The sequence below is a fragment of the Schistocerca piceifrons genome, chromosome 2, assembly GCF_021461385.2.
Source record: "Schistocerca piceifrons isolate TAMUIC-IGC-003096 chromosome 2, iqSchPice1.1, whole genome shotgun sequence".
NCBI classification, from domain to species: Eukaryota; Metazoa; Arthropoda; class Insecta; order Orthoptera; family Acrididae; genus Schistocerca; species Schistocerca piceifrons.
The window spans coordinates 896,446,078-896,462,499 of NC_060139.1; the positions used below are offsets into that span (position 1 = coordinate 896,446,078).

The 16,422-nt window shown below is 48.6% G+C and overlaps 1 protein-coding gene across 1 annotated transcript; it reads right to left on the minus strand.

The window, feature by feature from the left end:
* Positions 1–521: 521 nt before the first annotated feature.
* Positions 522–1,538, minus strand: LOC124775973 (balbiani ring protein 6-like). The gene has a single exon (XM_047250814.1). The coding sequence runs from the start codon at positions 1,536–1,538 to the stop codon at positions 522–524; it is 1,017 nt and encodes a 338-aa protein (XP_047106770.1).
* Between the last annotated feature and the right edge of the window lie 14,884 nt (positions 1,539–16,422).

Here is a 16,422-nt window from a genome sequence, read left to right on the forward strand (position 1 = left end):
GTAATAAATACAGCCATTCATTATGACAGCCCACCAGCAGTTAATATAGCATAGTAAACCAGAGTAAGTATATTCATGTCGCAGTTCGATGTAGCAATCAGATGGCGATCCAGTAACAGTAAAAAAGGTAAAAAACAGTTTTCGGTTATTGCAGATAACGACTGAGGGCCACGACGAGGACACAGTTATATCAGAAAATAACTTTTAATAAGCACCAATTAAATTTGTATGAGAAGATAGAGAAAGAGAATAAAATTCAAAGGGAAGATTTTATTTGCTCTTACTCTGCAAGAGATAGAAATACTAAGGGAAGGTTACATAGGTCTTTGTAAAAGGGAACGTTATCATTAACAAGAGATATAGAGGAAAATGGAAGGTTTCACCATATTTGCATTTTCCCATATTCCGAGAAACATCGTCCTACCAACCGATTCCTCCTTCTTGTCAAGTTGTGCCACAAATTTCTCATCTCCCATATTTGCGTTTTTCACATATTTGCGTTTTTCACATATTTGCGTTTTTCACATATTTGCGTTTTTCACATATTTGCGTTTTTCCCCGCACTTGCGTTTTTCCCCGCACTTGCGTTTTTCCCCGCACTTGCGTTTTCCCCCGCACTTGCGTTTTCCCCCGCACTTGCGTTTTCCCCCGCACTTGCGTTTTCCCCCGCACTTGCGTTTTCCCCCGCACTTGCGTTTTCCCCCGCACTTGCGTTTTCCCCCGCACTTGCGTTTTCCCCCGCACTTGCGTTTTCCCCCGCACTTGCGTTTTCCCCCGCACTTGCGTTTTCCCCCGCACTTGCGCTCGTCCCCGCACTTGCGCTCGTCCCCGCACTTGCGCTCGTCCCCGCACCTGCGCTCGTCCCCGCACCTGCGCTCGTCCCCGCACTTGCGCTCGTCCCCGCACCTGCGCTCGTCCCCGCACCTGCGCTCGTCCCCGCACCTGCGCTCGTCCCCGCACCTGCGCTCGTCCCCGCACCTGCGCTCGTCCCCGCACCTGCGCTCGTCCCCGCACCTGCGCTCGTCCCCGCACCTGCGCTCGTCCCCGCACCTGCGCTCGTCCCCGCACCTGCGCTCGTCCCCGCACCTGCGCTCGTCCCCGCACCTGCGCTCGTCCCCGCACCTGCGCTCGTCCCCGCACCTGCGCTCGTCCCCGCACCTGCGCTCGTCCCCGCACCTGCGCTCGTCCCCGCACCTGCGCTCGTCCCCGCACCTGCGCTCGTCCCCGCACCTGCGCTCGTCCCCGCACCTGCGCTCGTCCCCGCACCTGCGCTCGTCCCCGCACATGCGCTCGTCCCCGCACATGCGCTCGTCCCCGCACATGCGCTCGTCCCCGCACATGCGCTCGTCCCCGCACATGCGCTCGTCCCCGCACATGCGCTCGTCCCCGCACATGCGCTCGTCCCCGCACATGCGCTCGTCCCCGCACATGCGCTCGTCCCCGCACATGCGCTCGTCCCCGCACATGCGCTCGTCCCCGCACATGCGCTCGTCCCCGCACATGCGCTCGTCCCCGCACATGCGCTCGTCCCCGCACATGCGCTCGTCCCCGCACCTGCGCTCGTCCCCGCACCTGCGCTCGTCCCCGCACCTGCGCTCGTCCCCGCACCTGCGCTCGTCCCCGCACCTGCGCTCGTCCCCGCACCTGCGCTCGTCCCCGCACCTGCGCTCGTCCCCGCACCTGCGCTCGTCCCCGCACCTGCGCTCGTCCCCGCACCTGCGCTCGTCCCCGCACCTGCGCTCGTCCCCGCACCTGCGCTCGTCCCCGCACCTGCGCTCGTCCCCGCACCTGCGCTCGTCCCCGCACCTGCGCTCGTCCCCGCACCTGCGCTCGTCCCCGCACCTGCGCTCGTCCCCGCACCTGCGCTCGTCCCCGCACCTGCGCTCGTCCCCGCACCTGCGCTCGTCCCCGCACCTGCGCTCGTCCCCGCACCTGCGCTCGTCCCCGCACCTGCGCTCGTCCCCGCACCTGCGCTCGTCCCCGCACCTGCGCTCGTCCCCGCACCTGCGCTCGTCCCCGCACCTGCGCTCGTCCCCGCACCTGCGCTCGTCCCCGCACCTGCGCTCGTCCCCGCACCTGCGCTCGTCCCCGCACCTGCGCTCGTCCCCGCACCTGCGCTCGTCCCCGCACCTGCGCTCGTCCCCGCACCTGCGCTCGTCCCCGCACCTGCGCTCGTCCCCGCACCTGCGCTCGTCCCCGCACCTGCGCTCGTCCCCGCACCTGCGCTCGTCCCCGCACCTGCGCTCGTCCCCGCACCTGCGCTCGTCCCATATTTCTCCTACCAACCGAATCCTTCTTGTAGTAAAGTTGTGCCACAAATTTCTCTTCTCCCACATATGCGTTTTATCCACATATGCGTTTTTCCCACATTTGCGTTTTGCCCATGTTTGCGTTTTGCCCATGTTTGCGTTTTTCCCATATATATCCCACCAACCGAATCCTTCTTCTAGTCAAGTTAAGACTCAAATCTCTCTTCTCCCTTATTTGCGTTTTTCTCATATTTGCGTTTTTCTCATATTTGCGTTTTTCTCATATTTGCGTTTTTCGAATATTTGTGTTTTTCCCATATTTGCGTTTTTCCCATATTTGCGCCGTTCCCATATTTGCGCCGTTCCCACATTTGCGCCGTTCCCACATTTGCGCCGTTCCCACATTTGCGCCGTTCCCACATTTGCGCCGTTCCCACATTTGCGCCGTTCCCACATTTGCGCCGTTCCCACATTTGCGCCGTTCCCACATTGCGCCGTTCCCACATTGCGCCGTTCCCACATTTGCGCCGTTCCCACATTGCGCCGTTCCCACATTTGCGCCGTTCCCACATTTGCGCCGTTCCCACATTTGCGCCGTTCCCACATTTGCGCCGTTCCCACATTTGCGCCGTTCCCACATTTGCGCCGTTCCCACATTTGCGCCGTTCCCACATTTGCGCCGTTCCCACATTTGCGCCGTTCCCACATTTGCGCCGTTCCCACATTTGCGCCGTTCCCACATTTGCGCCGTTCCCACATTTGCGCCGTTCCCACATTTGCGCCGTTCCCACATTTGCGCCGTTCCCACATTTGCGCCGTTCCCACATTTGCGCCGTTCCCACATTTGCGCCGTTCCCACATTTGCGCCGTTCCCACATTTGCGCCGTTCCCACATTTGCGCCGTTCCCACATTTGCGCCGTTCCCACATTTGCGCCGTTCCCACATTTGCGCCGTTCCCACATTTGCGCCGTTCCCACATTTGCGCCGTTCCCACATTTGCGCCGTTCCCACATTTGCGCCGTTCCCACATTTGCGCCGTTCCCACATTTGCGCCGTTCCCACATTTGCGCCGTTCCCACATTTGCGCCGTTCCCACATTTGCGCCGTTCCCACATTTGCGCCGTTCCCACATTTGCGCCGTTCCCACATTTGCGCCGTTCCCACATTTGCGCCGTTCCCACATTTGCGCCGTTCCCACATTTGCGCCGTTCCCACATTTGCGCCGTTCCCACATTTGCGCCGTTCCCACATTTGCGCCGTTCCCACATTTGCGCCTTTCCCACATTTGCGCCTTTCCCACATTTGCGCCTTTCCCACATTTGCGTCTTTCCCACATTTGCCGTTTTCCCACATTTGCCTTTGTGGCCGTATTCGCCTTTTTGGCCGTATTCGCCTTTTTCCCCGTATTCGCCATTTTCCCCGTATTCGCCATTTTCCCCGTATTCGCCATTTTCCCCGTATTCGCCATTTTCCCCGTATTCGCCTTTTTCCCCGTATTCGCCTTTTTCCCCGTATTCGCCTTTTTCCCCGTATTCGCCTTTTTCCCCGTATTCGCCTTTTTCCCCGTATTCGCCATTTGCCCCGTATTCGCCATTTGCCCCGTATTCGCCTTTTGCCCCGTATTCGCCTTTTGCCCCGTATTCGCCTTTTGCCCCGTATTCGCCTTTTGCCCCGTATTCGCCTTTTGCCCCGTATTCGCCTTTTGCCCCGTATTCGCCTTTTGCCCCGTATTCGCCTTTTGCCCCGTATTCGCCTTTTGCCCCGTATTCGCCTTTTGCCCCGTATTCGCCTTTTTCCCATTTTGCGTTTTCCCCATTTTCCCCATTTTTGCGTTATTCCCATATATCTCCTACCAAACGAATCCATCTTCTAGTCAAGGTGTGCCAAAAATTTCCCTTCTCCCATAATTGCGTTTCTTCCAGATTTGCATTTTTCCCATATTCGCGGTATTCCCATATTCGCGCTTTTCCCATATTCGCGCTTTTCCCATATTCGCGCTTTTCCCATATTCGCGCTTTTCCCATATTCGCGCTTTTCCCATATTCGCGCTTTTCCCATATTCGCGCTTTTCCCATATTCGCGCTTTTCCCATATTCGCGCTTTTCCCATATTCGCGCTTTTCCCATATTCGCGCTTTTCCCATATTCGCGCTTTTCCCATATTCGCGCTTTTCCCATATTCGCGCTTTTCCCATATTCGCGCTTTTCCCATATTCGCGCTTTTCCCATATTCGCGCTTTTCCCATATTCGCGCTTTTCCCATATTCGCGCTTTTCCCATATTCGCGCTTTTCCCATATTCGCGCTTTTCCCATATTCGCGATTTTCCCACATTTGGCTTTTTCCCACATTTGGCTTTTTCCCACATTTGGCTTTTTCCCACATTTGGCTTTTTCCCACATTTGGCTTTTTCCCACATTTGGCTTTTTCCCACATTTGGCTTTTTCCCACATTTGGCTTTTTCCCACATTTGGCTTTTTCCCACATTTGGCTTTTTCCCACATTTGGCTTTTTCCCACATTTGCTTCTTTGCTATATTTGCCTTTTTCCCGTATTTGCCTTTTTGCCGTATTTGCCTTTTTGCCGTATTTGCCTTTTTGCCGTATTTGCCTTTTTGCCGTATTTGCCTTTTTGCCGTATTTGCCTTTTTGCCGTATTTGCCTTTTTGCCGTATTTGCCTTTTTGCCGTATTTGCCTTTTTGCCGTATTTGCCTTTTTCCATAACTGCTTTTTTCCCATATCTGCCTTTTTCCCATATTTGCCTTTTTCCCATATTTGCCTTTTTCCCATATTTGCCTTTTTCCCATATTTGCCTTTTTCCCATATTTGCCTTTTTCCCATAATTGCCCTTTTCCCATAATTGCCCTTTTCCCATAATTGCCCTTTTCCCATAATTGCCCTTTTCCCATAATTGCCCTTTTCCCATAATTGCCCTTTTCCCATAATTGCCCTTTTCCCATAATTGCCCTTTTCCCATAATTGCCCTTTTCCCATAATTGCCCTTTTCCCATAATTGCCCTTTTCCCATAATTGCCCTTTTCCCATAATTGCCCTTTTCCCATAATTGCCCTTTTCCCATAATTGCCCTTTTCCCATAATTGCCCTTTTCCCATAATTGCCCTTTTCCCATAATTGCCCTTTCCCCATAATTGCCCTTTCCCCATAATTGCCCTTTCCCCATAATTGCCCTTTCCCCATAATTGCCCTTTCCCCATAATTGCCCTTTTCCCATAATTGCCCTTTTCCAATAATTGCCCTTTTCCCATAATTGCCCTTTTCCCATAATTGCCCTTTTCCCATATTTGCCTTTTTCCCATTTTTGCATTTTTCCCATATCAGCGATTTCCCCATTTTTGCGTTATTCCCATATTTGCGTTTCTCCCATATATCTCCTACCAAACGAATCGATCTTCTAGTCAAGGTGTGCCAAAAATTTCCCTTCTCCCGTAATTGCGCTCTTTCCAGATTTGCATTTTTCCCATATTCGCGTTTTTCCCATATTCGCAGTATTCCCGTATTCGCAGTATTCCCGTATTCGCAGTATTTCCGTATTCGCCTTTTTCCCGTATTCGCCTTTTTCCCGTATTCGCCTTTTTCCCGTATTCGCCTTTTTCCCGTATTCGCCTTTTTCCCGTATTCGCCTTTTTCCCGTATTCGCCTTTTTCCCGTATTCGCCTTTTTCCCGTATTCGCCTTTTTCCCGTATTCGCCTTTTTCCCGTATTCGCCTTTTTCCCGTATTCGCCTTTTTCCCGTATTCGCCTTTTTCCCGTATTCGACTTTTTCCCGTATTCGCCTTTTTCCCGTATTCGCCTTTTTCCCGTATTCGCCTTTTTCCCGTATTCGCCTTTTTCCCGTATTCGCCTTTTTCCCGTATATCTCCCACCAACCGGATCCTTCTTCTAATCAAGTCGTGCCTCGAATTTGTCTTCTCCCATATTTATGTTTTTCTCTAATTTGCGTTTTTTCCATAGTTGCGTTTTTCCCATAGTTGCGTTTTTCCCATAGTTGCGTTTTTCCCATAGTTGCGTTTTTCCCATAGTTGCGTTTTTCACATAGTTGCGTTTTTCACATAGTTGCGTTTTTCACATAGTTGCGTTTTTCACATAGTTGCGTTTTTCACATAGTTGCGTTTTTCACATAGTTGCGTTTTTCACATAGTTGCGTTTTTCACATAGTTGCGTTTTTCACATAGTTGCGTTTTTCACATAGTTGCGTTTTTCACATAGTTGCGTTTTTCACATAGTTGCGTTTTTCACATAGTTGCGTTTTTCACATAGTTGCGTTTTTCACATAGTTGCGTTTTTCACATAGTTGCGTTTTTCACATAGTTGCGTTTTTCACATAGTTGCGTTTTTCACATAGTTGCGTTTTTCACATAGTTGCGTTTTTCACATAGTTGCGTTTTTCACATAGTTGCGTTTTTCACATAGTTGCGTTTTTCACATATCTGCTTTATTCCCATATTTGCATTTCTCCCATATATCTCCTACCAACCGAATCCTTCTTCTAGTCAAGGTGTACCAAAATTTTCTCTTCTCCCCGTAATTGCGTTTTTTCCAGATATGCATTTTTCCCATATTCGCGCTTTTCCCATATTCGCGCTTTTCCCATATTCGCGCTTTTCCCATATTCGCGCTTTTCCCATATTCGCGCTTTTCCCATATTCGCGCTTTTCCCATATTCGCGCTTTTCCCATATTCGCGCTTTTCCCATATTCGCGCTTTTCCCATATTCGCGCTTTTCCCATATTCGCGTTTTTCCCATATTCGCGATTTTCCTATATTCGCGATTTTCCCACATTTGGCTTTTTCCCACATTTGGCTTTTTCCCACATTTGGCTTTTTCCCACATTTGGCTTTTTCCCACATTTGGCTTTTTCCCACATTTGGCTTTTTCCCACATTTGGCTTTTTCCCACATTTGGCTTTTTCCCACATTTGGCTTTTTCCCACATTTGGCTTTTTCCCACATTTGGCTTTTTCCCACATTTGGCTTTTTCCCACATTTGGCTTTTTCCCACATTTGCCTTTTTCCCACATTTGGCTTTTTCCCACATTTGGCTTTTTCCCACATTTGCTTCTTTGCTATATTTGACTTTTTCCCGTATTTGCCTTTTTGCCGTATTTGCCTTTTTGCCGTATTTGCCTTTTTGCCGTATTTGCCTTTTTGCCGTATTTGCCTTTTTGCCGTATTTGCCTTTTTGCCGTATTTGCCTTTTTGCCGTATTTGCCTTTTTGCCGTATTTGCCTTTTTGCCGTATTTGCCTTTTTGCCGTATTTGCCTTTTTGCCGTATTTGCCTTTTTGCCGTATTTGCCTTTTTGCCGTATTTGCCTTTTTGCCGTATTTGCCTTTTTGCCGTATTTGCCTTTTTGCCGTATTTGCCTTTTTCCATAACTGCTTTTTTCCCATATCTGCCTTTTTCCCATATCTGCCTTTTTCCCATATTTGCCTTTTTCCATATTTGCCTTTTTCCCATAATTGCCTTTTTCCCATAATTGCCCTTTTCCCATAATTGCCCTTTTCCCATAATTGCCCTTTTCCCATAATTGCCCTTTTCCCATAATTGCCCTTTTCCCATAATTGCCCTTTTCCCATAATTGCCCTTTTCCCATAATTGCCCTTTTCCCATAATTGCCCTTTTCCCATAATTGCCCTTTTCCCATAATTGCCCTTTTCCCATAATTGCCCTTTTCCCATAATTGCCCTTTTCCCATAATTGCCCTTTTCCCATAATTGCCCTTTTCCCATAATTGCCCTTTTCCCATAATTGCCCTTTTCCCATAATTGCCCTTTTCCCATAATTGCCCTTTTCCCATAATTGCCCTTTTCCCATAATTGCCCTTTTCCCATAATTGCCCTTTTCCCATAATTGCCCTTTTCCCATAATTGCCCTTTTCCCATAATTGCCCTTTTCCCATAATTGCCCTTTTCCCATAATTGCCCTTTTCCCATAATTGCCCTTTTCCCATAATTGCCCTTTTCCCATAATTGCCCTTTTCCCATAATTGCCCTTTCCCCATAATTGCCCTTTCCCCATAATTGCCCTTTCCCCATAATTGCCCTTTCCCCATAATTGCCCTTTCCCCATAATTGCCCTTTCCCCATAATTGCCCTTTCCCCATAATTGCCCTTTCCCCATAATTGCCCTTTCCCCATAATTGCCCTTTCCCCATAATTGCCCTTTCCCCATAATTGCCCTTTCCCCATAATTGCCCTTTCCCCATAATTGCCCTTTCCCCATAATTGCCCTTTCCCCATAATTGCCCTTTCCCCATAATTGCCCTTTTCCCATAATTGCCCTTTTCCCATAATTGCCCTTTTCCCATAATTGCCCTTTTCCCATAATTGCCCTTTTCCCATAATTGCCCTTTTCCCATAATTGCCCTTTTCCCATAATTGCCCTTTTCCCATAATTGCCCTTTTCCCATAATTGCCCTTTTCCCATAATTGACCTTTTCCCATAATTGACCTTTTCCCATAATTGCCCTTTTCCCATAATTGCCTTTATCCCATAATTGCCTTTATCCCATAATTGCCTTTTTCCCATATTTGCATTTTTCCCATTTTTGCATTTTTCCCATATCAGCGATTTCCCCATTTTTGCGTTATTCCCATATTTGCGTTTCTCCCATATATCTCCTACCAAACGAATCCATCTTCTAGTCAAGGTGTGCCAAAAATTTCCCTTCTCTCGTAATTGCGTTCTTTCCAGATTTGCATTTTTCCCATATTCGCAGTATTCCCGTATTCGCCTTTTTCCCGTATTCGCCTTTTTCCCGTATTCGCCTTTTTCCCGTATTCGCCTTTTTCCCGTATTCGCCTTTTTCCCGTATTCGCCTTTTTCCCGTATTCGCCTTTTTCCCGTATTCGCCTTTTTCCCGTATTCGCCTTTTTCCCGTATTCGCCTTTTTCCCGTATTCGCCTTTTTCCCGTATTCGCCTTTTTCCCGTATTCACCTTTTTCCCGTATTCGCCTTTTTCCCGTATTCGCCTTTTTCCCGTATATCTCCCACCAACCGGATCCTTCTTCTAATCAAGTCGTGCCTCGAATTTGTCTTCTCCCATATTTATGTTTTTCTCTAATTTGCGTTTTTTCCATAGTTGCGTTTTTCCCATAGTTGCGTTTTTCCCATAGTTGCGTTTTTCCCATAGTTGCGTTTTTCCCATAGTTGCGTTTTTCCCATAGTTGCGTTTTTCACATAGTTGCGTTTTTCACATAGTTGCGTTTTTCACATAGTTGCGTTTTTCACATAGTTGCGTTTTTCACATAGTTGCGTTTTTCACATAGTTGCGTTTTTCACATAGTTGCGTTTTTCACATAGTTGCGTTTTTCACATAGTTGCGTTTTTCACATAGTTGCGTTTTTCACATAGTTGCGTTTTTCACATAGTTGCGTTTTTCACATAGTTGCGTTTTTCACATAGTTGCGTTTTTCACATAGTTGCGTTTTTCACATAGTTGCGTTTTTCACATAGTTGCGTTTTTCACATAGTTGCGTTTTTCACATAGTTGCGTTTTTCACATAGTTGCGTTTTTCACATAGTTGCGTTTTTCACATAGTTGCGTTTTTCACATAGTTGCGTTTTTCACATAGTTGCGTTTTTCACATAGTTGCGTTTTTCACATAGTTGCGTTTTTCACATAGTTGCGTTTTTCACATAGTTGCGTTTTTCACATAGTTGCGTTTTTCACATATCTGCTTTATTCCCATATTTGCATTTCTCCCATATATCTCCTACCAACCGAATCCTTCTTCTAGTCAAGGTGTACCAAAATTTTCTCTTCTCCCCGTAATTGCGTTTTTTCCAGATATGCATTTTTCCCATATTCGCGCTTTTCCCATATTCGCGCTTTTCCCATATTCGCGCTTTTCCCATATTCGCGCTTTTCCCATATTCGCGCTTTTCCCATATTCGCGTTTTCCCCATATTCGCGCTTTTCCCATATCTGTTTTTTTCCCACATTTGCCTTTTTCCCACATTTGCCTTTTTCACACATTTGCCTTTTTCCCACGTTTGCCTTTTTCCCACATTTGCCTTTTTCCCCACATTTGCCTTTTTCCCCACATTTGCCTTTTTCCCCACATTTGCCTTTTCCCCACATTTGGCTTTTTCCCACATTTGCCTTTTTCCCCACATTTGCCGTTTCCCCACATTTGCCGTTTCCCCACATTTGCCGTTTCCCCACATTTGCCGTTTCCCCACATTTGCCGTTTCCCCACATTTGCCGTTTCCCCACATTTGCCGTTTCCCCACATTTGCCGTTTCCCCACATTTGCCGTTTCCCCACATTTGCCGTTTCCCCACATTTGCCGTTTCCCCACATTTGCCGTTTCCCCACATTTGCCGTTTCCCCACATTTGCCGTTTCCCCACATTTGCCGTTTTCCCACATTTGCCGTTTCCCCACATTTGCCGTTTCCCCACATTTGCCGTTTCCCCACATTTGCCGTTTCCCCACATTTGCCGTTTCCCCACATTTGCCGTTTCCCCACATTTGCCGTTTCCCCACATTTGCCGTTTCCCCACATTTGCCGTTTCCCCACATTTGCCGTTTCCCCACATTTGCCGTTTCCCCACATTTGCCTTTTTCCCACCTTTGCCTTTTTCCCACCTTTGCCTTTTTCCCACCTTTGCCTTTTTCCCACCTTTGCCTTTTTCCCACCTTTGCCTTTTTCCCACCTTTGCCTTTTTCCCACCTTTGCCTTTTTCCCACCTTTGCCTTTTTCCCACCTTTGCCTTTTTCCCACCTTTGCCTTTTTCCCACCTTTGCCTTTTTCCCACCTTTGCCTTTTTCCCACCTTTGCCTTTTTCCCACCTTTGCCTTTTTCCCACCTTTGCCTTTTTCCCACCTTTGCCTTTTTCCCACCTTTGCGTTTTTCCCACCTATGCCTTTTTCCCACCTATGCCTTTTTCCCACCTATGCCTTTTTCCCACCTATGCCTTTTTCCCACCTATGCCTTTTTCCGACCTTTGCCGTTTTCTCACATTTGCCGTTTTCTCACATTTGCCGTTTTCTCACATTTGCCGTTTTCTCACATTTGCCGTTTTCTCACATTTGCCGTTTTCTCACATTTGCCGTTTTCTCACATTTGCCGTTTTCTCACATTTGCCGTTTTCTCACATTTGCCTTTTTCCCATATTTGGCTTTTTCCCATGTTTGGCTTTTTCCCATGTTTGGCTTTTTCCCATGTTTGGCTTTTTCCCAGGTTTGCCTTCTTCCCATGTCTGCGTAATTCCCATGTCTGCGTAATTCCCATGTCTGCGTAATTCCCATGTCTGCGTAATTCCCATGTCTGCGTAATTCCCATGTCTGCGTAATTCCCATGTCTGCGTAATTCCCATGTCTGCGTAATTCCCATGTCTGCGTAATTCCCATATCTGCGTAATTCCCATATCTGCGTATTTCCCATATCTGCGTAATTCCCATATCTGCGTATTTCCCATATCTGCGTATTTCCCATATCTGCGTATTTCCCATATCTGCGTATTTCCCATATCTGCGTATTTCCCATATCTGCGTATTTCCCATATCTGCGTATTTCCCATATCTGCGTATTTCCCATATCTGCGTATTTCCCATATCTGCGTATTTCCCATATCTGCGTATGTCCCATATCTGCGTATGTCCCATATCTGCGTATGTCCCATATCTGCGTATGTCCCATATCTGCGTATGTCCCATATCTGCGTTTCTCCCATATATCTCCTACCAACCAAATCCTTCTTCTAGTCTAGGTGTGCCACAAATTTCTCTTCTCCCATATTTGCATTTTTCACATATTCGCGTTTTCCCATATTTGCATGTTCCCATATTTGCATGTTCCCGTATTTGCATGTTCCCGTATTTGCATGTTCCCGTATTTGCATGTTCCCGTATTCGCATGTTCCCGCATTCGCATGTTCCCGCATTCGCATGTTCCCGCATTCGCATGTTCCCCGCATTCGCATGTTCCCCGCATTCGCATGTTCCCCGCATTCGCATGTTCCCCGCATTCGCATGTTCCCCGCATTCGCATGTTCCCCGCATTCGCATGTTCCCCGCATTCGCATGTTCCCCGCATTCGCATGTTCCCCGCATTCGCATGTTCCCCGCATTCGCATGTTCCCCGCATTCGCATGTTCCCCGCATTCGCATGTTCCCCGCATTCGCATGTTCCCCGCATTCGCATGTTCCCCGCATTCGCATGTTCCCTGCATTCGCATGTTCCCCGCATTCGCATGTTCCCCGCATTCGCATGTTCCCCGCATTCGCATGTTCCCCGCATTCGCATGTTCCCCGCATTCGCATGTTCCCCGCATTCGCATGTTCCCCGCATTCGCATGTTCCCCGCATTCGCATGTTCCCCGCATTCGCATGTTCCCCGCATTCGCATGTTCCCCGCATTCGCATGTTCCCCGCATTCGCATGTTCCCCGCATTCGCATGTTCCCCGCATTCGCATGTTCCCCGCATTCGCATGTTCCCCGCATTCGCATGTTCCCCGCATTCGCATGTTCCCCGCATTCGCATGTTCCCCGCATTCGCATGTTCCCCGCATTCGCATGTTCCCCGCATTCGCATGTTCCCCGCATTCGCATGTTCCCCGCATTCGCATGTTACCCGCATTCGCATGTTACCCGCATTCGCATGTTACCCGCATTCGCATGTTACCCGCATTCGCATGTTACCCGCATTCGCATGTTACCCGCATTCGCATGTTACCCGCATTCGCATGTTACCCGCATTCGCATGTTACCCGCATTCGCATGTTACCCGCATTCGCATGTTACCCGCATTCGCATGTTACCCGCATTCGCATGTTACCCGCATTCGCATGTTACCCGCATTCGCATGTTACCCGCATTCGCATGTTACCCGCATTCGCATGTTACCCGCATTCGCATGTTACCCGCATTCGCATGTTACCCGCATTCGCATGTTACCCGCATTCGCATGTTACCCGCATTCGCATGTTACCCGCATTCGCATGTTACCCGCATTCGCATGTTACCCGCATTCGCATGTTACCCGCATTCGCATGTTACCCGCATTCGCATGTTACCCGCATTCGCATGTTACCCGCATTCGCATGTTACCCGCATTCGCATGTTACCCGCATTCGCATGTTACCCGCATTCGCATGTTACCCGCATTCGCATGTTACCCGCATTCGCATGTTACCCGCATTCGCATGTTACCCGCATTCGCATGTTACCCGCATTCGCATGTTACCCGCATTCGCATGTTACCCGCATTCGCATGTTACCCGCATTCGCATGTTACCCGCATTCGCATGTTACCCGCATTCGCATGTTACCCGCATTCGCATGTTACCCGCATTCGCATGTTACCCGCATTCGCATGTTACCCGCATTCGCATGTTACCCGCATTCGCATGTTACCCGCATTCGCATGTTACCCGCATTCGCATGTTACCCGCATTCGCATGTTACCCGCATTCGCATGTTACCCGCATTCGCATGTTACCCGCATTCGCATGTTACCCGCATTCGCATGTTACCCGCATTCGCATGTTACCCGCATTCGCATGTTACCCGCATTCGCATGTTACCCGCATTCGCATGTTACCCGCATTCGCATGTTACCCGCATTCGCATGTTACCCGCATTCGCATGTTACCCGCATTCGCATGTTACCCGCATTCGCATGTTCCCCGCATCCGCATGTTCCCCGCATTCGCATGTTCCCCGCATCCGCATGTTCCCCGCATCCGCGTTTTTCCCACATCCGCGTTGTTCTTCCCACATGTGTTTTCCCATATTTGCGTTTTTCCCATATATCTCCTACGAACCGAATCCTTCTTCTAGTCAAGTTGTGCCACAAATTCCTCTTCTCCCATATTTGCGTTTTTCCCATGTTTGTGTTTTTCCCATATTTGCCTTTTTCCCATGTATTTTTCTTTGTCCTGTATTTGCCTTTTCCCATATTTGAATTATTCCCATATTTGCGTTTTTCCCATATTTGTGTTTCTCCCATTTTTGCGTTTTTCCCTCATTGGCGTTTTTCCCACATTTGCGTTTTTCCCTCATTGGCGTTTTTCCCTCATTGGCGTTTTTCCCTCATTTGCGTTTTTCCCATATTTGCCTTTTCGCCATGTTTGCCTTTTCGCCATGTTTGCCTTTTCGCAAATATGGGAAAGACGCAAATATGGGAAAGACGCAAATATGGGAAAGACGCAAATATGGTAGAAGAGAAATTTGTGGCACAACTTGACTAGAAGAAGGATTCGGTTGGCAGGAGATATATGGGAGCAATGCAATTATGGGAAAAACGAAAATATGGGCGAAATGCTAATATGGGCGAAATGCTAATATGGGTAAAACGCAGATATGGGAAAAACGCAGATATGGGAAAAACGCAGATATGGGAAAAACGCAGATATGGGAAAAACGCAGATATGGGAAAAACGCAGATATGGGAGAAACGCAGATATGGGAGAAACGCAGATATGGGAAAAACGCAAATATGGTAAAAGAGAAATTTGTGGCACAACTTGACTAGAAGAAGGATTCGGTTGGCAGGAGATATATGGGAGCAATGCAATTATGGGAAAAACGAAAATATGGGCGAAATACTAATATGGGAAAAACGCAGGTATGGGAAAAACGCAGGTATGGGAAAAACGCAGGTATGGGAAAAACGCAGGTATGGGAAAAACGCAGATATGGGAAAAAGGCAAGTATGGGGAAAAGGCAAATATGGCAAAAAGCCAAATATGGCAAAAAGCCAAATATGGCAAAAAGGCAAACATGGCAAAAAGGCAAACATGGCAAAAAGGCAAACATGGCAAAAAGGCAAATATGGCAAAAAGGCAAACATGGCAAAAAGGCAAACATGGCAAAAAGGCAAACATGGCAAAAAGGCAAACATGGCAAAAAGGCAAACATGGCAAAAAGGCAAACATGGCAAAAAGGCAAACATGGCAAAAAGGCAAACATGGCAAAAAGGCAAACATGGCAAAAAGGCAAACATGGCAAAAAGGCAAACATGGCAAACATGGCAAAAAGGCAAACATGGCAAAAAGGCAAACATGGCAAAAAGGCAAACATGGCAAAAAGGCAAACATGGCAAAAAGGCAAACATGGCAAAAAGGCAAACATGGCAAAAAGGCAAACATGGCAAAAAGGCAAACATGGCAAAAAGGCAAACATGGCAAAAAGGCAAACATGGCAAAAAGGCAAACATGGCAAAAAGGCAAACATGGCAAAAAGGCAAACATGGCAAAAAGGCAAACATGGCAAAGAGGCAATTATTGCCAAAAAGCCAAATATTGCCAAAAAGCCAAATATTGCCAAAAAGCAAACATGGCGAAGAGGCAAACATGGCGAAGAGGCAAACATGGCGAAGAGGCAAACATGGCGAAGAGGCAAACGTGGCGAAGAGGCAAACGTGGCGAAGAGGCAAACGTGGCGAAGAGGCAAACGTGGCGAAGAGGCAAACGTGGCGAAGAGGCAAACGTGGCGAAGAGGCAAACGTGGCGAAGAGGCAAACGTGGCGAAGAGGCAAACGTGGCGAAGAGGCAAACGTGGCGAAGAGGCAAACGTGGCGAAGAGGCAAACGTGGCGAAGAGGCAAACGTGGCGAAGAGGCAAACGTGGCGAAGAGGCAAACGTGGCGAAGAGGCAAACGTGGCGAAGAGGCAAACGTGGCGAAGAGGCAAACGTGGCGAAGAGGCAAACGTGGCGAAGAGGCAAACGTGGCGAAGAGGCAAACGTGGCGAAGAGGCAAACGTGGCGAAGAGGCAAACGTGGCGAAGAGGCAAACGTGGCGAAGAGGCAAACGTGGCGAAGAGGCAAACGTGGCGAAGAGGCAAACGTGGCGAAGAGGCAAACGTGGCGAAGAGGCAAACGTGGCGAAGAGGCAAACGTGGCGAAGAGGCAAACGTGGCGAAGAGGCAAACGTGGCGAAGAGGCAAACGTGGCGAAGAGGCAAACGTGGCGAAGAGGCAAACGTGGCGAAGAGGCAAACGTGGCGAAGAGGCAAACGTGGCGAAGAGGCAAACGTGGCGAAGAGGCAAACGTGGCGAAGAGGCAAACGTGGCGAAGAGGCAAACGTGGCGAAGAGGCAAACGTGGCGAAGAGGCAAACGTGGCGAAGAGGCAAACGTGGCGAAGAGGCAAACGTGGCGAAGAGGCAAACGTGGCGAAGAGGCAAACGTGGCGAAGAGGCAAACGT

Bases quoted from the DNA above. Each gene is read 5' to 3' on its own strand.
- LOC124775973 (XM_047250814.1), bottom strand. From the start codon at position 1,538: ATGTGCGGGGACGAGCGCATGTGCGGGGACGAGCGCATGTGCGGGGAC.